Source organism: Rhinolophus sinicus, chromosome 17 (genome assembly GCF_057876585.1).
Source record: "Rhinolophus sinicus isolate RSI-liver-muscle chromosome 17, RSI-T2T, whole genome shotgun sequence".
Classification (NCBI taxonomy): domain Eukaryota; kingdom Metazoa; phylum Chordata; class Mammalia; order Chiroptera; family Rhinolophidae; genus Rhinolophus; species Rhinolophus sinicus.
Window position 1 is genome coordinate 48,831,842 of NC_142517.1, and position 23,840 is coordinate 48,855,681.

General features: G+C 35.2%; 1 protein-coding gene across 4 annotated transcripts in view; it reads left to right on the plus strand.

Moving 5' to 3' along the window:
- VPS8 (VPS8 subunit of CORVET complex) overlaps positions 1-23,840 on the plus strand; it is a 233,582-nt gene that overhangs the window by 96,319 nt on the left and 113,423 nt on the right. For all 4 annotated transcript variants that reach the window (XM_019735832.3, XM_074328957.2, XM_074328952.2 and 1 more), the window contains exons 23-29: positions 2,539-2,628; positions 4,257-4,308; positions 9,569-9,611; positions 10,957-11,029; positions 11,333-11,452; positions 15,305-15,376; positions 23,135-23,254. In XM_019735832.3, the coding sequence (XP_019591391.3) occupies positions 2,539-2,628; positions 4,257-4,308; positions 9,569-9,611; positions 10,957-11,029; positions 11,333-11,452; positions 15,305-15,376; positions 23,135-23,254 (570 nt within the window). The remainder of the gene's footprint in view (positions 1-2,538; positions 2,629-4,256; positions 4,309-9,568; positions 9,612-10,956; positions 11,030-11,332; positions 11,453-15,304; positions 15,377-23,134; positions 23,255-23,840) is intronic.

A 23,840-nucleotide genomic window follows, 5' to 3' on the forward strand; every position in this document is an offset into this window, starting at 1 on the left:
ACTTCTCAGAATCATCAGCCAGCCCATTGTTTTATAATATCTGAAGTCTCCACAATAAATTTTCAGTCCTTCATTGAGGAGCAGTAATATTCTGGCCTAAGACATTTCACAATTTCCCTCTTTAGTGCCACAGTAGTCTTAATAATGAGCAGCGACTCCTGCAAAGGTACAAAGGCACTAAGCCCTATTGAGCTAAAATGAGGATAACTTCAACAGATCTTAGATAGACCAATTTTTTCTTTTTAATGTGCAAAATTACATAGAAATGAAAGGTTTAGAAAAATGGTTATTCTTCCTGGAAGCTCTTTATGAACGGCTGTGAGTTTTCAAAATAAAGCCGGATCCTCTTTTATATTTGCCTTCCTATTGTACGGGTAATCTGTCATAGTCTGCACACTTTGCTAATAGACCTGATAATTTGAGAGCACGTTATCAATCTAGCTTTATTTACCTATCACCAATATAGGAGAAATTTCTAATTTCTTCTCTTTGCGACATTGCTAGCTTTTCCCCAATACGATGTCAATATTTTCTGTTCTTTTTCATGTTAAAATAGTTTAAAAACCTTCCCCTCGGTTTCCCTTCCCTCCATATCAGTCCTGCTCCCCTCTTCCCCTGGGTTACTGCCCCATGTCACTCTTCTCCGTCACAGCCAGATTTCACCACAGTTAGCAACCTCCACGTCCACTGTATTAACCAATATTTTTCAAATTTTATTTACTTTTTCAACAGCGTTTGTTCCTTTATTGAGTGTCAGGCTCTGAGGATGATTCCGTGACCTTAGTAGACAAGGTTTGTCCTCTCATAGGGCTTACATTTTAGCAAAAAGTTTGACAATAAACATAAATAAGTAAACAAATAAGAAATATTAAAGAAAAGTATCATATTAAAAGTCAAACAGGCAATCTGGTAGGGAGAGAATTGGGAGTCTACTTCAGGCTAATTATAGAAAGCATTTCTAAGGCAGCGCTGAGTTTGGAATATGAATGACTAGAGGAATCAGTAATGCAAATATCCTGGTAACAGATAAAAGGTAAATAGATTTAGAGCTTGGGTGAAAAAGAGTGGGCAAGGTACAGATTCTTCGATGCTATTCTGAGTGCTATGGGAAATCATTCAAAAGTTTTAAGCAAGATCATTCTGGTTTGCTTGGGATGGAATGAGGAGTGAGGGCCAAGTACAGAAGAAGCAAAGAGACTGGTTAGAAGCTGGTCCAAGAGGTGGTCCTGGCCAGAGATGGTAGCAGTGAGATGGAGAGAGATGGCCTGATTTTGGATATGTTTTGGAGGTAGAACTGATCTGCTGATGAATCGGATGTAAGGGGGTGGGGGAAGAGAATTTATGGATGGTGCCTAGGTTTTTAGCTTGAGAAACAGGTGGTGATTCCTGTAAGAGGTTGGAAGACTGGAGTAGGTCTAAGTTTGGGAGACAAAATCAGGAGTTCTATTTTGCCATTTTACTTTGAGATAGCTACTAGACATTCAGCTTAAGATAGCAAATAAGTGGTTAGATATGTGGTTTGGGGGATAGGTTAGGGCTGAAGCTGTAAATGTGTTAGTCATCGGTACAGAGATGTGCAATGATGACACTAGCTGAGAGGGAGGGTAGTGAGAGGAGAGGAGAGCAGGTGTAAGAGCATGCCTTTTTCTAGAAAGACGCTCCAGTGACACGTCCCTTCCACTTTCCCTCTTACCTCTCTGGCTACTCCGTATCATTCTGTGCCGACCTCGACTCTTCCACTCCAGCCCTCTCCTCATCACTCTGTAGTACAGTACGGCTCTCATAGGGACAGAAGACGGAGTACTCTATACTTCGGTCACCTCTATTCTTCTTCCTAAATCTTTTCTCAAATTGATTTTTCTCCATCCTTAGACATTTCAAGTTCCTTTCCACATAAGGACCATCCTACTTACTGCTCTGCCTGCAGAGTCCCGCGTTTCCACCTATGCTTTGGCTTACATACACGTATTTGTATCGTTTAGGTCCTAGCTTAAATATTGCTCCCTCGGGGATGACCTTCTCAATATTCCAGACCAAGCCAGGTAACTTTATAACACTTATCACAGTTGTAAATGAATTATTTGTATAATTGAATATCTTCCCCAAGTCATAACTCACATACCATTTTGTGGCCCTCCCTTTTAGGTTAGTGTCTAAAATGAATGAAAGTTCTGTAGGTCTGCGTTTGTTTTATCCATCTCTTTATCCCCAGTGCCTAGGAGAGGACCTGAATATAGGTGTTTAATAAATGTTTTAGAACTATTGATCAAAGGTAAAATGAAGATGGAAAAGGGTAGAATAGAGACAAAATAAAATAAGACATTGGAAAATATTTAAAAGTAACTATTGTACTATTAAAAGTGGTATTGAACCTACAACTGCTCCTACCGTGACCTTGTGTTTGAGTACTTCAATTTTTTTCAGGGAAGGAATAACAAAAATTAACAGAATTCAGGATCTTCTTCAATCTTAAAAGTTCAAGGAAAATAATTAGACTTAATTAAATTGTATGGACCAAGCAACTTTTTCTTTCTACAGGTAGTTCTCATGTGTTGGGAAAATCGTCTGTATGATGCTATGATCTACGTCTACAATAGAGGCATGAATGAGTTTATTAGTCCAATGGAGGTAAGATACTTCCTAACTGGATACACATTTAATCTTGTCTGTTAATGTTTTTTACCTGTTCTCCATTTGCTTTGAATAGTTTCTGATCTCATCCAATCATTTTTTAAATATCTTGTAGATTTATTAGACTTGTACTCATTTGGGAATTTATTAAGTAACCTTTAATTTCATACTTTCTACTATTGCTTTCTCTTTTTTTATCTGCATAGTAGGTTTTTCAATCCTAGGGAACAATAGATAAAAGTAATGCATGCCTGTTAGACTTTAAGTTTTTTCCTTAAGAATTTTTGCTATTATAATAGCTTTTCTGAAAGGTATAAGAAATATATATAGTTACTGCATATAGTAAATATACTACTGAGTAATACTATTTGTAGATATATTCTGCTAGGGGAAGGTCCTGAAAATGTTGGGAGGTCATTATTTGTTCATTGCTGACTAGTTGCTTTTGCAAGTTGAGAATTTTATAGCATTCATTATATTAGAATAATTTCTTGTTCTACTTACATTAGAAGAGAGCATTCAAAGAGCAGTTGGGCATTTTAAAAAGAACAAAATATCCATCTTGTTATTTGCTTATATTTGAGTGCAGAATTGTGAGTGATGGATTGTGGCTACATGTGCCTGCCAGCCCATTGTTTTATTACTGACTAAATACCTGGCTCAAAAGAGTCAGGCACCTGCTGAAGGGATCTGGTCAACATTTTTGAATATTAAAGAGCATTCAAAACCATCTTCAATATTATTAGTCAGCAGTCATTGTATGATAGTTCAGTCTTCTTTGAACACCTTTAGCTTGGTAGGTGAGTATCCCTCTAATTCATAATTCCTTCACTTTTGGTTGCACATCTCTTCTCTTGGTAAATTTCCAAAATTGGAGCCACAGCCCTATGTCCCTGCTTTTGACTCTGATTATTTGTGTGTCAAGTCAGTTACATTTGCGCACCTCTCAGCTGTTTCCTCACCAGGTCCAGTGTTCCCTGAGAAAGAGCTGACAGCTGCCCCCTCAGTGAGGTCCAGGTCTTTCTGCATGCAGAAATATTTTCTGTCTCACTACTAAACCACCATTAGGAAGAATTAATGCAATTTCTACTTTCAAAATAATTCCTAAAAACAGATTCTAATTTGATGCATTTTATGTTGATAAAAATGATTTCTGGGTTTTTGTTATTGTTGCTTTTGAAGTTTTTGTTTTGTGTGGGTTTTTTATTTTTCTTTTCAAAATCTGGTTCATATTTATACCTGTACATCTCAAATGGAACACTGAGGTTGCGTTGTTTTGTGTTAAGAGTAATTTTCAAGTTTAATGGCTTTCAGCAGGAGCTTGGTATGATATTAAACAGTCATTTGGAGATTTTAGCAGTGGGAGGTTAGATGCATTCTGTGATTCCTCTTTTATAATAATTTTCTTCCTATAAGGAAATCACTTTTCAGTGTTTAAATGTTTGTTTCCCAGTGATCCTTCTAAAACAGTTCATGTCCACATTAAAAGTTTTTAATCTCAATAGCATATGACCATCTAATTCAATCAGAGAAAGGTGATTAATAGCATAAGATTCTTGATTATCTTTTAAAAGTATTCTTTTGAAAAATGATGGTGATTGTTTTTGTATTTCATTTTCATGCAGAAACTTTTCAAAGTCATTGCTCCTCCTCTGAATGCAGGAAGAACACTAACAGGTATTTTCTAAACCTTAATTTTTTTCACTTTTTTTTTTTTTGGTATTTTAAGGTATTTTATTTAAATGTCATGCGATATTTTATTTAAATACCATGCTCTATTCTTTGTCCACAGTCCCACCTCCAGGCAATCCCTGATTTACTTTGTCACACATTTCATGTAAATGGAATTACGCATTATGTAATTTTTGGTGTTTTCTTTCTTTCATTTAGCATAATGTTTTTGAGATTCATCCATGTTGTTGCATGTATTATTATTTCATTCCCTTTTACTGCTGAATGGTATTTCATGAATTGGATATACCATCATTTGTTTATTTACCAATTGATGGACATTTGAATTGCTTTCAGTTTGGAGCTATTATAAGTCATGTTGCTACATTTGTGGATGAGTTTTGTTTTGTTTTTACACTTGATCTTAGCCAAAAGGCTGAGAAGCGATTGAGTTTTGTTTTGTTTTTAATTAAACTTTTTATTGTGAAAAAATTTGAGATTCACATGCAGTTGCAAGAAACAACACAAGAGCTCCTTCCTGTATACTCTTTATCCGGTTTCCCCCAAGGATAACATCTTGCAAAACTAAAGCACAATATCACAACAAGATGTTCACATAGGTAAAGTCAAGATGGAGAACAGATTCATCAGCATAGGTATCCCTTATGTTGCCCTGCCCTTATCCCCCCGCCCCCACCTTCGATGATGCCCAGCTATGAATAAGTTTTTGTGTGGGCATATGTGTTCACTTTGTGTGGGCATATGTGCCCAATCATATGTGGGCAACTTCGTAGGGTTGGAATGGATGGATTTTATGGTCAATGTATGTTTTACTTTCTAAGGTACTGCTGGTTTTTTTTCAAAATGGCTGTACCATTTTGTATTCCCATCAGCAATATATGAGAGTTCCAGTGGCTCCATATCCTGGCAAGCACTGTTACTTTCAGTCTTTGTAAATCTCTTAAAAATTTTAGCTATTCTCTTGGATGTATGGTATCTTATTGTGATTTTTATTTTTATATCCCTGTTGGTTAGTGATGTTTAGCATCTTTTCATGTGCTACTCTCCATTCATATATCTTCTTTTGTGCATTGTCTGTTTAAATCGTTAGCACTTGTTTGGGAGTAGGGAGGAAGCATTATTTAACTTTGTATTATTGAGTTATAAGAGTTCCAAGTGAGTGAACTCCCCACCAAAGCCTATAAGAGTCCTTTATATAGTCTGGCTACAGCCCTTTTTCAATATTTGTTTTGCAAAATTTTTCTTCCAGTCTGTAACTTTTTTGTTTTTTTTAACCATGTTTTTCAAAGAACAAAAATTTTAAATCTTCATGAAGTTCATTTTATTCATTTTTTTCCTCTTGTAGTTTAGACATTTGGTATTTTGTTTAATAAATCTTTGTCCAATTCAATGTCAAAGGTTTTTTTCTGTGTTTTCTGCTAGAAATTTAATAGTTTTAGTACTTTTATTTTAAGTTTGTAATCCATTTTGAGTTAATTTTCATGTATGATGCAAGGTCAGGTTCAAGGATTTTTATCTCCCATAGACCTAGCAGTTGTTCCAGTAGCAATTTTTGAAAAGATTATCTTGTCTCCATCGAATTACCTTGACACCTTCTTGTCAGAATAATTGATTTGTTTTCAAAAATCAATTGACCAATAAAGCGTGGTTCTATTTCTGTGCCCTCTATTATGTTCCATTGATCTATATGTCTATACTTATGCCACTAATATACTGCCTTAATTATTGTAGCTTAATAGTGAGTCTTGAAATCAGGTACCTCAAGTGTTCCAACTTTTTTTTTTCTTTTTCAAAATTGGTTTCGCTAGTCTATGTCCATTGCCTTTCCAATGAACTTTAAAATCAGTTCATCAGTTCTTTTAAAAAAGGTTTATTAGAATTTTGTTTGGCATTGTATTGACTATAGATTAATTTGGGAGGATTGCCATCTTTACACCAGCGAGTCTCTTAAGTATGAATATGGCATATTTCTCCATTTATTTTGGTCTTTTAGAATCAGTTTGCTTTCTTAAAGTGCAGAAAGGCAGCTGGAATTTTGATAAGGATTGCTTTGAATCTGTACATATCAGTTTGGGGAATATTCCTATCTTAACATTATTAAGTCTTTCAATCCATAAACACAGGATATCTTTTCATTTATTTAGGTCTTATTTAATTTCTTTCAATGATGTTTTGCAGTTTTCAGTGTACAAGTCATATACTTCGTTTGTTAAGTCTATTTCTAAGTATTTTGTTTATTTTGATGCTATTACAAATGGAATTGGTTTTTAATTTCATTTTTAGAATGTTCATTGCTAGTGTATAGAAATAAAATTGATTGTTGTATATTGATCTTGTGTCCTGCATTCTTGCTGAATTCACTTATTTTAATTTTTTAAATGGATTCTTTAGAATTTTCTACATATATAAGGTCATATCATCTATAAATAGGGATAGTTTTACTTCCCTTCTCATATGAATTCCTTTTATTTCTTTTTTCTTCCCTAATTGGCCTCACTAGAACCTCTAATACAGTGTTGAACAGAAATGGCAAGAGTTGACACTCTTATCTTTTTCCTGATGTAAGGGGGAAAGCATCCAGTCTTTTAATGGGATGTTAACTGTGGGTTGTTTGGAGATGACCTTATTAGTTTGAGGACGTTTCCTTCTATTCCTAGTTTGTTAAGTGTTTTTAACATGAAAGAGTTGGATTTTATCAAATGCTTTTTTTCTACATCTGTGAAGATAATCCTGTGGGTTTTGTCTTTTTTTTATTTTTATATGATCTATAAGATTGATTGATTTTTGTATGTTAAGCCAATCTTACGTTCTAGGGATAATCCTACTGGGTCATGGTGTATAATTTTTTTTACATGTTGTTGGATTGAATTTGTTTATATTTTTTGGGGGGGGATTTTAATGTGTATACTCATAAAGGACATTATTCTGTAGTTTTGTTTTCTTTTGATATCTTTTTGTGGTCTTGGTATCAAGTATACTTGATACCTTGGTGTATGTGCCTCCTAGAATGAGTTGATAAGTGTTCTTTTTTCTGTGTTTTGGAAGAGTTGATGAAGGATTGGTGCTCTTTCACTGTTTGGTAGATTTCATTAGTGAAGCCATTGTGCTGGGGATATTCTTTGTTGGAAGTTTTAAAATTACCAGTTCAGTCTCTGCTTATTAAGTCTATTCAGATTATCTACTGCCTCTTGAGTCAGTTTGAGTTTGTATACTTCTAGGAATTGGTCAATTTCGTCTGCATTATCTAATTTGTTGATATATAGTGTTTATGGTATTCTCTTGTAATTTATTTTTGTAAGGTCAGTAGTGATATCTCTTATTACTGATTTTTTTATAATTTGAGTCTTCTAGCTAAAGGTTTGTCACTTTTGTTGACCTTTTCAAAGAACCAATTTTAATTTTACTGATATTCTTTATTTTTCTTTCCCCTTTCATTTATGTCAGCTTATTCTTTTTAAATGTATTTTGCTTTGGATTTAATTAGATCTTTTTTTAGTTTCTTGAGGTAGAAGTTTAGGTTATTGATTTGAAATCTTCTTTTTAAAAATAAATATTTATAGTTATAGATATTCCTCTAAGCAGTGCTTTAGCTGCATCCCGTAAGTTTTGGTATGTTGTATTTTGATTTTCATTCATCTCAAAGTATTTTCTAATTTCTCTTGTCACATCGGTTGTTTAGAAGTATACTGTTTAATTTTGACATATTTGTGAATTTCTCACATTTCCTTTTGATACTGATTTCTGATTTCATTCCTTCATGGTTGGAGAACATACTTTGTGTAATTTCTGTATTTTAAAATTTATTGAAACTTATCTTATGGCCTAACATATGGCATATTCTAGAGAATATTCCATGTGCCCTTGAAAATAATATGTTGAATGTGTTTTGTTGTTGAGTAGAGTATCCTGTAGATGTTTGTTAGGTCTAGTTGGCTTACAGTTTTGTTTAAGACTCTAGTTCCTGTTCATCTTCTGCAAATTATTCTATCCATTGTGAAAGTGGGGTATCGATGTCTCCAAATATTGAATTGTCTATTTCTTACTTTAAGTACGTCAATTTTTACTTCATTTTATTTTGGAATTTTAAATGCTCCTGCGGACAGTTTACAGTTCTGCCTTAGCCTTCACTTCCTGCTTGTGCAGAGTCTCACAGTCAGCCACAGTTTAGTTATAGATTAGGGCCTTTTAGGTTTTTCCTGTGCACGTGTACAGCCCTGTACATGTACATGTCTGAGAGTTCCAGAAATATGTTGGAACTTTTGCAAGCCTGCACACCTGCAGACCTCCTATTCTCCAGTTTTTCCTTTTAAGTCTTTTGGTGAGTCTCTTATTCATCCCTCTGGTAGCACTGTCTCTGGCACCTGTAAAATTAAACATCTGGGCTGGTTGTTTTCCACAAATGCCCTGGGGATACTGCTGTTTGCAAAGAGTAAGCTCTGAGTAAGAACAAAAAAAGACAAGCTCTGAGAATGGAGCTTTTAAGTAAGGGGCCAGATAGGTCAAATAGTGACATATATCTGAGCATGGGGCTTTTGGGGAGCTTGAAACCCATTCTGCCTCCTCCAGTGGCTGCTAGGTTACTGGTTTTGACAGTTACTATAGTTGCAAGGCTGTGGATTTTCCAAACTACAGTGTAGCTGGGGAAAGGTCAGTCACCAAGAAGCTTACCGTTCTTACTGAGATTCAGCCATTATTCTTGAATAAAGCATTCATTGGATTATTGCAAGCTGTTAGTTAATTTCAAGAGTTCTGGAAAAGTTCATTTTGACCATTTTTGCCAGTGTTTTTACTACTTTTATGGAGGAGCAGATTTTTGAAGGTTTTCTTCTAATGTCTCATAGGTCACTGTAGGTGGTAAGAGTCCTGTTACAAATGAGAAGGCGTTATAGTTGTGCCTTAATATTAATTAATTGATCATGACTTAGAATTAGTCAACTCATTACCTGCTTTACATCTTCCCCTGGTCCCAAGTTACTGGTTAAGCGAACAATACATAGATCTCTACCCTCAGATCTGTTTCTTATACATGTACCCTTGAATGAGTCATCGATTTTGTGTCTGTGAAAAGAATCTAATGGGAATTCTAAAAATAATAATTAACTGTGATCTTATCTCAGTTTTCTATTATTTGGTGATATACTTACTTTACCTTAAATGCCAAGTTTTATTTTTTGTTTCCACATAACAATTGTATTTCTGAAAAGGTTTTGAGAGAGAATTGCTGACCATACCTTTTCTATTTTAGATGAGCAAGTTGTTATGGGCAACAAGCTTCTTGTATATATTAGGTAAGAGCTTTTTACTTAGTCATCTCTGTAAATGCCCCTTTTATAAGTTCCTCTCTGTAGTCTTAGAGGTGCTGTCCTCTCTCATCTGTGTAGTGCTTTTCACTTCTCATTGTTCTCATGTATAGCAGTGCTTCTCAACCACAGTGAGCTTGTCCCCCTGTACTCCTCCCCGCTCTGAGAGTCATTGGCAAGGTCTAAAGACATTTTTGTTTGTCACAACTGGGGTTGGGGGAGAGGTGCTACTGGCATCTAATGGGTAGAGGCCACAATGCACAGGGCCGTCCCCACAACGAAGAATTCTCTCTCTTAAAATACCGATAAGGCTGAGGTTGAGAAACCATGATGTATTTTATTACCCACAACTTTGTGAGCTATGTGTTGGTCTCTATATTATATATAAGGGCAAGAGATTTCTTTAAATCATGGAAAAATTAGTGACAGAGGTAAAATTGCTCCCGGAACAGAGTTCTTTCCAATAGACTATGTAGGTTCAAAACTGTGTCCTGATCGAACTTTCAGATAACTGGCTGCCAGGCTGGCAGGCAGGTGGGAAGGTGGCATCACCTGCCAGAGTATCGTCGTAGCTCCTATCTAGCGTCAGAGTTAACTTTGAAACATTTCATACTTTAAAATTCTTAGACTATGCTGGTGTCCAGCTGTCTCTAATCTGACACTCAAAATTGATGACTAGTTTAAAGAGGTTTAAAATCCACCCCCACCTCCCCACCCCCAGAAAAAAGTGAGGACATATTCAGAAGACATTTTTGTAATTCACCCCACAGGCAAGTCATTAGCCATAAGAGAGGTCTGATTTGGAGGTAAAACTGTACAGTTAATTTCTCATGAGATTCTAAGTCTCCCTGAAGGCTTGTCTGATTGCAGACATGTTCCAGACATTTCTTTGCCTAGCTCATTCCCCATCTTTAATCACCATTCTTAGAGCCACTGGTTTAAAAGCCTCTGAGAACACCAGGCTTTTAACAGGTAAATCATACTGTAATGATGCCATTAGGTTCTTTCTAGATGCTGGGTATGTTAGTAGTGAGAGACAGTCTGTTCTCACTACTTCTTGCCCCTTTAGTGCAGCTTGGGTTTTTCTCAGGCAAGATAAGAAGAAATGTGACTTTTACTCAGTCACAGATGTGTTACTTCACCACCATCGCTGTCACCCACATTTTCTTTCCTGGCAATCATTTTGATCTGGGTTTGAACTAGGCCCAGGTTTGAACTTGACATAACTGATAAAAGCTGAGCCTGCTTAAAAATCAAACTAATATCTTAGGTGTGAGAAACAATGTGTTACCTGGAAGTTAGCCCATTACAAATCACCAGTTCTTTCTTCTAGCTGTTGTCTAGCAGGTCGTGCCTATCCCCTTGGTGACATCCCTGAAGATCTTGTTCCCTTGGTCAAAAACCAGGTTGGTGCTATTTTCACAGCGTTTTTTAATTTACTATCTACTCTTGTTAAGATGCACTGAAGACAAATTGTATTGAGGGTTACACGTGGTCAGGAACTGTCTGTCATCTGTGATAGGAGAGAGCCTACACACTGTCACTGAGGCCAATAATTGTAGCTGAGAGTGGTTAGAGAAGTTATAACATAGTAGCACTTTAAAATAAATTCAACCTGCCTTTGCTTTATCCAAATGGGAATCAATGGTTCAGCAAGATACTTTGTAAGGTGAGAAAATAATCAACTTTTTTTTTTTTCAACTTGGCAGGTTTTTGAATTTCTAATTCGCTTGCATTCAGCAGAAGCGTCCCCTGAGGAAGAAATCTATCCGTATGTTCGGACTTTGCTACATTTTGACACAAGAGAATTTCTAAATGTATTGGCATTGGTAAGAGATAATATGATTTCAAGGTGTTTTAAAAGCCAGGGTGATAAATTTTTTTAATAGAAAGAAAGACAAATAATCCTTATACAGGTCCTATTTTTATGCCCTAGCAGTAAGTCAAGGTTTCAAATGTTTAATTTTGTTGTGCCACTCAATATTTTCTAATTCTTTATCTCTCTTCCTTTCCCCCTTCTCTCCCTCCCTTCTCCTCCCTTCCCTCTCTCCATCCCTCCTCCTTCTTCTTGTTTTTCCTCTCTCTCTCTCTCTCTCTCTCTCTCTTTCTCTCTCACTCTCTCTCACACACACACACACACACACACACACACACATTCTTATCAAGAAATTAGAGAAAAAGCAGTGTAAAATATGGTGTGTCTTTGGTTTTATAAATTACGTTAGTTGGCATACTGAATATAGAAAAAGGCTCTGAAGGACACATGGTGGTGATGATAGTGTAAATAACTGTAATTGAAATGGAACATGGATGCTTCCTGCTGAAAAAAATATCCTTATACATGTTTAATTAAAAATGGATCTGGGTGAGTCAGGTTCTCTGTGAAAATGCCACCCGAGGAATGATTATATAAAACTTGTCATAGCTTTCCAAATAAATAGTATTGTAGTTGTTTTTTAAAAGCTTTTGATAACATAGACAGTGCTTTGTTATAGTGTTTAGTTAAGCAGCAGGCTCCCAAATGTATAAAACACACAAGTATTGTACATGCACAGTATTTGAAGAAAAAAGATAGGAAGACACACAAGTACTGTATATGAACAATATTTGGATAAACAATACATCTAAGTATTCATAGTGATTAACTCTGAAATTGACAATTTCTCTAATGAGCATATAGTAATTTTGTAAGTTGAATAATATAATAAACTGTTAAATGAGAAAAGCGAGTGTCCATGAGAAGGTTAACATTCTAATTATACTTTGAAATCGTTTAATTTGAAAATCTGACTTCAGAAATAGTTATTTTAATTGCAAGGGAAGAAAGGAAAATAATACTTTTTTCTGTATATTTAAAGACTAACAGTTTCACTCGAAGCTATCACTCAGAGTTCACTTTTCTGGTTCAGTTTTGCCATACATACTGTGGGCCCTTTTCAGTTGTGAATTCGAGTCTTTTTATTTCAAGAAAGTTTTCTTGAATTATAGATTTAAGTACTTTTTCTATTTTATTATTTTATTTTTCTTCAGAACCTCCAATTATTTATATATTTTATCTTTATCATCTCTATTTATCAGCTTTCTTTCTAATCTCTTTTTCTTCTTTGTTTAAATTTCATTTTCTTGTTTCTTTTCATTTATCTTCTCTATTTCTCTAACTGTGCTTTTGGTTCTATCTATTCTCCCTTGGGTGGCTTGTAATTGTCATCATTTCTGAGATGAATTTCTCCCTTTTTTCAGGTTTTTTTCCCCCTCTGAGTTCAATTAGCTGCTGTTTCATATCTTTCTGCTCTTTGTTCACTTCTTTTTTAAATTCTTAAATTTCTGGTTTGTGATGTTCTTTCAAATCTGCACTTGTATGTTTAAATATGTTAATATATGTTGGGATGTTATAGTTTACTTCTGTTTCTATTTTGTGGCTAGTTTTTATTTTGTTTTACTCTAGAATTTATTATCTTGTTTTATTTTAGAGTTTATTTGGTTTTATTCTTCATTTACTGTTTTTATTCTCATTTTTTGAGTTGGATTTTTCTGGACTAGCAATAATAGATGACCTTGTTGGAGGGTGGGGGAAATAATGTACTGGCTTTACCTAGTTCAAGTGCTTTCTTCATTTATTACAATTAATTTTTGCGGGAAACGAGTAAACTCATCATATCGCCTCTAGTTGGAATCGGCAAAAATTTTGCAAAGTAAATAAATAGAGACCTCTTTTTAAACTAAAACACTGAAAGTTTCATATAAAAATATCAAATAGATCGAAAGATATGAATATTTTACGGAAAATCTAATTTTGGCGAGAAAATGTCAAAAAAGCCCCGCGTTACGACGCGATTTGGTGGGAAAATGTCCGCTTACAAAGTCTTAAGTGCTATTTGTTACAAAAATAGTGTCTTTTGAGGGTAGTCTATCTTTGTCTCAATCTTTGGCATTGTCTGTTTTATAGTAGGACCATTATCTTGAGCCACTTCCTTCTTTACTACAAGGCTCCAAGGACTCTCTCCCCTTCCTGAGGTACCTCTCTCTAGCCCAAAAGCCTATCTTACCAAGACCTCTGCTTCACACTGCCAGTCCCCTTTCTGTGATCTTCCTATTAGCCAGTGGTCTGATGCACTAGGTCTCAGACCTGATCTCAGTACTTCCTCATCCAAGGTGGATCTCGCTTTTCTTCTGGAGATGAATTCTGTTTGCTACTATAGGTATTCTGCTACCACTAAAACCTTGTCACACACTCCTTTCTGCCCCACCCTACCCAATTCTATCCTGACTTCTTTTTTGAGGTTGTGCGCTTTGGAGCCAACTCTGCTAATTTGGGACCTTTATTTCCCCCAGTTTATTTTATGTAAGTTTATGTCTGTGGTATTTGTTGTCCATCTGTCTTCAGGCAGAGTCATATTTAACCCACTGAAACATCAACATATTTTCTGTTTGAACTTTCCAGAATAAGAGCTCTTTGTAGTCTCCTTGATAACTCATTTTAGCATTTCTCAACTAAGTGTCAGCAAAGCAGTCTAGTTGAGGGAAAAGGTTTAAAAAGGATTTAATTTTTCTCTGTAATTAACCGGACAAATCAGCAGTCATTTGTTTAAAGCGCTTACTGTGTGTCAGGCTGGAGAAAGCAAGGAAGGGCATGCTAAGAAGAGAATGACAAGGGCAGAGGTACTCTGGAGAAATTGGGGAAGCTCAGGGCCCATTTAAAGAACAGCAAGAATTCTAGTTTGAATCTAACTATGATGCAGTCTTGAAAGTTCATGGCTGTGAAATTCACTTAAAAAAAATCTATTGAGACAATACGTAGTCTGTTATCTTGTTTCAGGAAAATCAGCAGTAAATTATTGCTATGTGAATTTAAACATTTCTGAGAGCCAAATGTACTAAGTGAAAGCCATAGGAGAGATCGTCAAGTCTTTTATTATCCTCATTGCTCAATAAATAATTTCATTTCAATTTTTGATATGAATAAATTTCAAGTTCGTCATATATGCATCCTCTAGGTACTAGGTATTTTCAGAATCAGGTGCTGTCATTGACATACTTTGGTGCATGTTCTACTCAAAATATATTTGGCTCTACTTGAGCAGGGACATAAAAAGTTCTGTACTTGGCAGTGTTTTGAAAATAGGATACCTATGCCTTGTATGTAGGCCTAAGGATTTTGTGACAGTTTTGCCATAATAATCGTGATAGGTTTGCCACAATATTTTTAAAAATCTATCTTTGAGCATCATTTTTTTCTTAGTTATCGTGACAGTTATTTTTCATGACAGTTAATATAAGTGTTTTTCAGTTACTATTTCCAAATGGAATGATGGCTGAGCATATAACATGTATTTCATCCTTCTCAAACCCTTGCCCACAAATTGCCTCGTGCCATTGGTGTTTTTTCTTTTTCATTCCTTATAAACTTTGCCTCCTTTTCTTGAATCACTTTTTGGTTGTATGATAATTACTATACTTTTTAGCTATTTTTAAAATTTCAGAATACCATGAAATATTAAATGCTGTAGCTTTCTACTTAACTCACTAAAAATACCTTATTATTAAAGGTGTATAAGGAAAAACTCAATGAGGAATGGTTATCTTATTTGGGAATTTACCTGACTATTAATAAGAATTCAATACTTTGTTTCCTTCTAAAATTTGCAAATAGTAATTATTTTTTTAAAATTTCTCCCTTTTAGACTTTCGAAGATTTTAAAAATGACAAGCAAGCTGTAGAATATCAACAACGTATTGTGGACATTTTGTTGAAAGTAGGTATTCAAAAAATACATGTCTTTGTATTGATGTTTGTATTAGAAAATTGAATTGCTTTATAGCAAGTTCCAAAATAATCTTGTTTAATGAATCGATAAGTTACAGTCATTTAAAAATTTTATTATGATGTTTTTGTCTTCAAAAGCTGAATGAAATACTTAATCATTCATTCAAAAAATGAATATATCTCAGCCTTAGACTGTATACTACTTATACAGGGTACTGCTTTTGAGAAATGTATATTGTGGTAATTGCTATATTAGTATGATTACCTGCAATAATGAAGACTGACTTAAAGAGTGCTTTGAGAAAACAATTAAAGTGAAGAGTCTCCTTTGTATCTCTTACCAACATCACTGTGTTGCTAAGGTAGTGCCATAATTTTGCCGTGGTACTGAGATGACAGGTGACACATACGAATAATTTGAGGCACACAGAGATGATTATCCCAGTCTAAATCTAACGAGATTCAGTCCAAAGCTATTTTGAGATTCATGCTGTTCTAATGAATGAATGCACAGACAGATTCTTTTCCATCTGCACAGCTTCAACCAGGCCAATTTCTTCTTGTAGCTGAAAGCTCACCATTTTCGTCTCGTTCATTTGGCTGTAAAATGGAGATTTCTTCCTCATAGTGACTTTTAGATTATGTTGGACAAGAGATTAATATGCAAATGTTCTCTAGTGGTGCATAACATTTGTGCATTATGTTTGTAATACTTTATAATTTTCAAAGCACATGTATATACACGATGTCATTTGAGCTATTTCTTGACCTTGTAAGATAGGCAGTGGTGAATATGAGAATAGGATTGCTAAGCTTCCCAAATAATGCCAATTTGATCCAGGTGACTAGTATGGAGAATTTTTACCTAGATTTACAAAATACTTCCTAACTGGTCTCCCTATACTTAATCTTGTCCTCCGCTGCTTTGGTCTTGTTTTTCCTCTACCTTTGGCTCCACATTGGATTGGTTGGAATTAAGTTCTGCTATGAGAGAAAATTCAAAATAACACTATCTCAATTTTGATGGGAACTTATTTTTCTCCTATAAGTCTGAAGGTAGGCAACCTGATCTAGTAGAGTAGTTTCACAAACTTGTCAGGGATGCAGATTCCTTCTGTCTCACTGCTGTTTTTCTTAATACATGGTTTCTGGTTTTTTGGTCCAAAATGGTTGCTCAGGCTCCAAGCATCACCTTTGCATTCTAGCCAGCTGAATGCAGAAAGAGATGGAGAAGGTAGTGTTTCCTCTCTAAGGAAATTTCTTAGTTGTTTACTATAATTCTGCTTATATCATGTTGATCAGAATTTAGACATACAACCCCTTAGCTGCTAAGAGAGACTGAGAAGTGTGCTCTGTATCGTGGATGACCATGTATTTAGCTAAAAATGAGGAATTTTGTTTCTAAGTTAGGAGGGAAGAACAGATGTTGGAGCACAAATACTAGTTTCTGCCATACCCATCTCAGCTGTTTAACGTAACATCCAAGATCCTTCTATATTTTCTGGTCTCTGACTACTTCCCCGTAACTGCTCCCCGATCCTACTGCCCCTCTCCCCCACTGTATTAGGAACTTTTCAACTGTATTAAATGATTGGAATTCACTGAATTTTCTGTGTCATCGTTATAGCTTACATTATTTGCGTGAATTTTCTTTGATCCCGTCATGCCTTTACTTTCCCTTTCTCTGCCTGGCAAATGCCTAACAATTTTCCAGCACATAACTGAAATATCATCCATGAGAAACTCTTTTAGAGTCCTCTCCCACACTTCTATTTGATTAGTTGCTCTTTGTTTGTGTTCATACAACACTTTATGCTATACGTGGCACACTGTATGGTGATTGTTTATGTGTATATTTTCCTACCTGGAGTTGAGCTTCTTATAGGTGAGGATTGGTTGGTTTTTTTTTTTGTAATTTCTTTCAATTGAATTATAGTTGGCATACAGTATTATATTAGTTTGAGGTGTACACCATAGTGATTCAATATTTTTTACGTTATGAAATGGTCACCATGATGAATCTAGTTACCATCTGTCACTTTACAAAGTTATTACAATATTATTGACTATATTCCCTAAGCTGTACATTATATCCTCATGACTTATCTATTTTATAACTGGAAGTTGTGCCTCTTAATCCTCTTCACCTGTTTTGCCCATTCCCTGAATTCCCCACCCCTTTCCCTCTGGCAGCCACTACTTTGTCCCCTGTTTCTATGAGTCTGTTTCTGTTTTGTTTTATTTTGTTATATTTTTTGATTCCACATGTAAGTGAAATCATATGGTATTTGTCTTTCTCTGACTTACTTCACTTACTATAATACCCTCTAGGTCCATTTGTGTTGTCACAAATGGCAAAATTGCATTTTTTATGGCTGAGTAATATTCCATTGTATATATATACCACATCTTCTTTATCTGTTATCTATAAATGGATGCTTAGGTTGCTTCCATATCTTTGCTATTGTAAATAATGCTGCAGTAAACATGAGGTGCACATATCTTTTCAAATTGGTGTTTTTGTTTTCTTTGGATAAATACCCAGAAGTGGAATTGCTGGATCATATGGTAGTTCCATTTTTAATTTTTTGAGGAACCTACATGCTGTTTTCCATAGTGGCTGCACCAATTTGCATTCCCACCAACAATGCCTTAGTGTTCCCTTTTCTCCACATACTCGCCAACACTTGTTATTTCTTGTCTTTTGGATAATTGCTCTTCTAACAGATGTGGGGTAGTTACCCATTATGGTTTTGATTTGCATTTCCCTGATGATTATTGATGATGAGCATCTTTTCATGTGCCTATTGTATGAATTATCTATATGTCTTCCTAGGAAAAAGGTCTGTTCAGGTCCTCTGCCCATTTTTTAATCAAAAAAAATTTTTTATATTGAATTTTATGAGTTCTTTATATATTTTGGATTTCAACCCCTTATCAAATATTTCATTTGCAAATATCTCCTCCTTTTCAGTAAGTTGCCTTTTTATTTTGTTGATGGTTCCTTTACTATGCAAAAACTTTTTAGATGTAGTCTCATTTTTTTTTTTTGCTTTTGTTGCCCTTGCCTGAAACGACATATCCACAGAAATATTGCTAGACTGATGTCAGAGAGTTTACTACCTATGTTTTCTTCTAGTAGTTTTATGATTTTAAGTCCTACATTTAAGTCCTTAATCCACTTTGAGTTGTTTTTATATTTGGTGTAAGAAAGTTGGTCCAGTTTCATTCTTTTGTATGTAGTTGTCCTGTTTTCCCAACATCATTCACTGAAGGGACTGTCTTTTCCAATTGTATATTCTTCCCTCTTTTGTTATAGGTTAATTGGCCATATACATGTGGGTTTATTCCTGGGCTCTATTCTGTTCCATTGATTTATGTGTCTATTTTTGTGCAAGTATCATACTGTTTTAATTATTATAGCTTTGTGGTATATTTTGATATCATGGAGCATGATTTGTTCATTTTTCTCAAGATTGCTGTGGCTATTTGGAGTCTTTTTTGATTCCATACAAATTTTAGGATTCTTTGTTCTAATTCTGTGAAATATGCCATTGGAATTTTGATAGGGATTGCATTGAATCTGTAGGTTGCTTTGGGTAGCATGGACATTTTAACAATATTAATCTTCCAATCCATGAGCATGATACATCCTTTAATTTATTTGTGTTGTCTTCAATTTCTTTCATCACTCTCTTATAATTTTCGGAGTACAGGTCTTTCACCTCCTTAGTTAAATTCATTTCTGGGTATTTTTTCTTTTTGATGCAATTGTAAATGGGGTTGTTTTCTTAATTTCTCTTTCTAATAGTTCATTATTAATGTATAGAAATGCAACAGATTTTGTATATTAATTTTGTGTCCTGCAACTTTACTGAATTTAGGTTCTATTAGTTTTTTGGTGGAGTCTTTAGGATTTTTTACACAGGATATCATGTCATTTACAAATAGTGACAGTTTTACTTCTTCCTTTTCAGTATGGATGCCTTCTTTTTTTCTTGTCTAATTGCTGTGTCTAGGACTTCCAATATTGTGTTGAATAAAAGTGATGAAAGTAGGCATTCTTGTCTTGTTCCTGATCGTAGAGGAAAAGCTTTCAGCTTTTCACCATTGAGTATGAGGTTAGCTTTGGGTTTGTCATATGTGGACTTTATTATGTTGAAGTATGTTGCTTCTCTAGTGATTTTGTTGAGAAGTTTTATCGTAAATGGATGTTGAATTTTTTCAAATGCTTTCTCTGCATCTATTGAGATGATCAAGTGATTTTTATCCTTTGTTTTATTCATGTGGTGTATTACATTGATTGATATGTAGATGTTGAGCCATCCTTGCATCTCTGGAATAAATCCCATTTAATCATAGTGTATGATCCTTTTAATATATTGTGGAATTTGGTTTGCTTATATTTTTTTGGAGGATTTTTGAATCTATGTTAGTCAGGGATATTGGCCTGTAATTTTCTTTTTTTTGTAATGTCTGGTTTTGGTGTTAGGTAATGCTGGTCTTGTAAAATGGGTTTGGAAGCATACCCATTGGAATAATGTGAAAAGAATAGGTATTAACTTTTCTTTAAATGTTTGGTAGAATTCATCTTTGAAGTTATCTTGGACTTTTGTTTGTTGGGAGTTTGTTTGATTTCTGATTCAGTTTCATTGCTAGTAATCAGTGTAATCAGATTTTCTATTTCGTCATGATTCAGTTTTGGAAGTTTGTATGTTTCTAGGAATTGATCCATTTTTTTCTAGGTTGATCAATTTGTTGGCTTGTAATTGTTCATCATAGTTTCTAATGAGCCTTTGTATTTTTGTGGTATCGGTTGTAACTTCTTTTTCATTTCTGATTTTATTTATTTGGGCCCTCTCTCTTTTTTTCTTGATGAGTTTGGCTAAAGATTTATCAATTTTGTTTATCTTTTCCAAAAATCAGCTCTTAGTTTTATAGATTTTTTTTCTTTCTTTCTTTCTTTTTTCCTTTTAGTCTCTTTTCATTTATTTCTGCTCTGATCTTTATTATTTCCTTCCTTCGACTAAGTTTGGGTTTTATTTGTTCTTCTTTTTCTAGTTCCTTTAGATGTGAAGTTAGATTGTTTGAGCTTTTTCTTGTTTCTTGAGGTAGCCATGTTTTGCTATGAACTTCCCTCTTAGGACTGCTTTTGCTATGCTGTATCCCAGAGATTTTGGAATATTGTGTTTCCATTTTCATTTGCCTCAAAGTATTTTTTTATTTAGCTTTTGATTTCTTCATGACTCATGAGTTGTTTTTTTGTTATTGTTTTAACATGCCCAGTATGTGCCTAGCACAATGCCTGCAACCTAGTAGATATTCAAGAAATATTTGCAAATTGATTGCATTGGAATTCAAATGTAAACAATACTAAGCTAAAAGAATGATCCAAATGAAGAGAATAAAACTCCATAAAATATTACTGTTGGCAAATTGCTACTCTTGTATATTGCTTTGATAGTATTTACCCTGGGTCAATGAAGAATGAACTATTGAGATTATTTTCTCATTTCTGGTGATAGAGTTCTACTAATTTGTTAAAATATACTTCTGAGGTAGCCAGTGAAAGCTAGAGTATAGGCAGTGGCTAGAGAACAGGCAAATGAGCATCCGACCTAAGCCATTTATTATGTGTGCTGAATGGCTGTGGACATAGAGGGGAAAAACTGTTAATTTGTGACTTTGTTCAAGAATGCCCAGAAAATTTTGTAAGCATGGCTCTGAAATAGGTAAGAAGGAGGAAATGGAAAGAAACAAGTATTTCTAGGGTGATAAGCAGACAGACACTTGCTGAGATAGCAAGGAAATTGGTTGTGAGTTAGAACTGTTTCCTCCAAAGGTGTTTCAAGGATCAGACAGTTAAAGAGTTTTCACTTACAGAGTAAAAAGACGGCTGAAAGTAGAGAGGAGCAGTAGCTGGGCCCCAAGGGTTGGCTCCTTGAAAAGGACCTGCATGACGAAAGGAAGTGATGGCTGAGGATTTTAAAGCTATAGAAAGCTCTTTGAATATCGTAAATTGGAATTTAGATACTGAGACGGATTACAACTAGAAATATCATCATACTCTAGTAATGATTAATGATGCACTGGAACAAGCTGTGATTGCTGGACCAAAGCAGGAAGAGGAAAAGAAAGGGATATGCTGCCAGCAAAGTAAGAAAAGGTAGGCCAAAAGCTAGGCCCCAAGGGAATGTTTCATAACAGGAAAAATCTTATGCTTTGTTTCTGAATGGAGAATAGTCCGAGGGAACTTAGGACTTTTCGATAGATAAGACAGGGTACTATTCCCTAATTTCTTGCAGAGTTGCCCCCATAAATTCAACTTTCCAAAACAGTACTTGACCTTCTTTCCCAAACTTCCGTGTTCTCTCTCTGTTAATGGCATCATTATCCTTCCTGCCTGTCAGGCTCAAGATCTGTTACTTTTCACTCCTTCTTGAGCCACACATTTCCACATACATGAATACCTCCTGTCTCTCGCTTGCAGTGTCCTTGGCTCCCGTTTTTCCTTCCCTTTGCGTTATCACTGCCCCCGTTCAGAACCCCTTTGTTTGTCCCTTGGTCCCCCGCAGTCACGTGCATCTCTGTCTCCCTTCTGTTTCTTCCTTCTATTCTTTTATCCTGTACGCTGCTGACAGGTTCGTTTTGCTGAGCACAGTACTGATTGGGACCGACTCGCCCTATTGAACACCTTTAGTAGCTCCCCAGTTTCCTATGGAATAAATTCTAGGTTGTTTAGAATGACATTTGAGGCCTCATCTTTCCTTTCTGCTTTCTCCCTCCTCTTCACACATGCTGCTGTATTGTAATGAAACACATAGTTTCTCCAAACAAACTTATGTTTTCCTGTGTCCATGGTTTTGCTCACAATCTCCTCTGGACTGGCTCACACTTTTTCCTGACACGGGTTCCACATGAGCTTGAAAGCTTAGTTTAAAAACGACTTTTTTCATTTCTGTTAAGTTCCTTCTCTAACTGGTTCAACTAAATTGTCCCCACTGTGCTTCCATAGTCATTTGTTCCTTTATAATAGTGCTGATGACTTTTATTATGCCTTTTATTTAAGATCTGTTTACCTGTCTCACCTTGTGTTCTTGTTTTTAATTCCCGTGAAGGCATCTACCATAGCATCTTAACATAGTTGGAACTCAGGAGAGGAGAGCTCACTTAAAGCAGTGGAATGATTATGATTTGGTAACTCGCTGTGGTTGTAAAAGGCCCGTTAGGCAAAACTATCGATTCAAGAAACTGCTTATAGACAAGGCAGAAGCCACTCACTTCATTGATTCGTGGGCTAGCTGACTTCTTTTCTGGAATACCTTCCTTCTCAAGTTATCTGACTTTTAAACCCCAAAGCAACTACCTGCTTCCTGTGTTGGTGGGCAGATTGTTATATATAATTTATATGTAACTTTAATATAATTTAAATTTATTTTAGTAGGATTCTATTTTAAGACTTCAAGAGGGAAACATGATCAATATTTCTTTGAAAGTTATCTCTCAAACAATTCGTTTCTCACCCAAGTTGTGCCTAGAAATGTGCCAAAAATCACAAAAATGCTTTCTTTACAGAGGATGCAAATAGTGGTGCTCCTTCTCTAATGGTATTGAGCTGAATGGTTGCAGGGTCAAAGAATCTTGTCATGAGTCTTTAGTAATGAGGTTTACCCCCTTCTAAGTGTACATATTTTTTTGTTTCAAACCAGATAAGAGTATTGAATAAATGGTCTCTTTTGCTCATCAGGTTATGGTGGAGAATTCAGATTTTACTCCCTCACAAGTAGGGTGTCTCTTTACATTCCTTGCCCGGCAGCTTGCAAAACCTGATAATACCTTGTTTGTAAACAGAACCCTCTTTGATCAGGTGAGTGTCTTTAACAATGGGAGCTAAGATGTTTTTATTCTTTTACTGTTCATAGAAAAGTTCGTTGAATTACATGGTATCTTAATGTAACAGCTTATTGGATAAGTGTCTTATCAAGGAGAAGCCTGTTTAAGTTTCAATTTGGATCTAATTTAGTTTTTTTTTTTAATTTTTATCACGTGTCTGGGTAGTATGACTTTGCCTACTAACTAGGTGTCCTAGGAATATGGTTTGTAGAGATTAGTTTATAGAGATTCTGTTCTCTCAATTATTCTTTTGCTCCACATTGCCTAGAATTATTTGCTCAAGAATTTTCCAATTTAGGAATCACCCATCTCACTGGTAGTAAGACTATTACATTGATAATCTGGAGGAGAGATTACTTTTAGAAAATCTGAATTTACTTACAAATGACTTTGAAAGGTATCTCCTCATCCCAGTTACATTGCTCCTACGTATCCACAGGTGGCAATGAAAATACTTTTTTATCTGCAGATAAGTGCTAATAATGAGTGGCATTTATTGGGTACTTCATAGCGCCAGGCTCTGTTATGTATCTATTAACTCAATGATCCCAGTAGCTCTG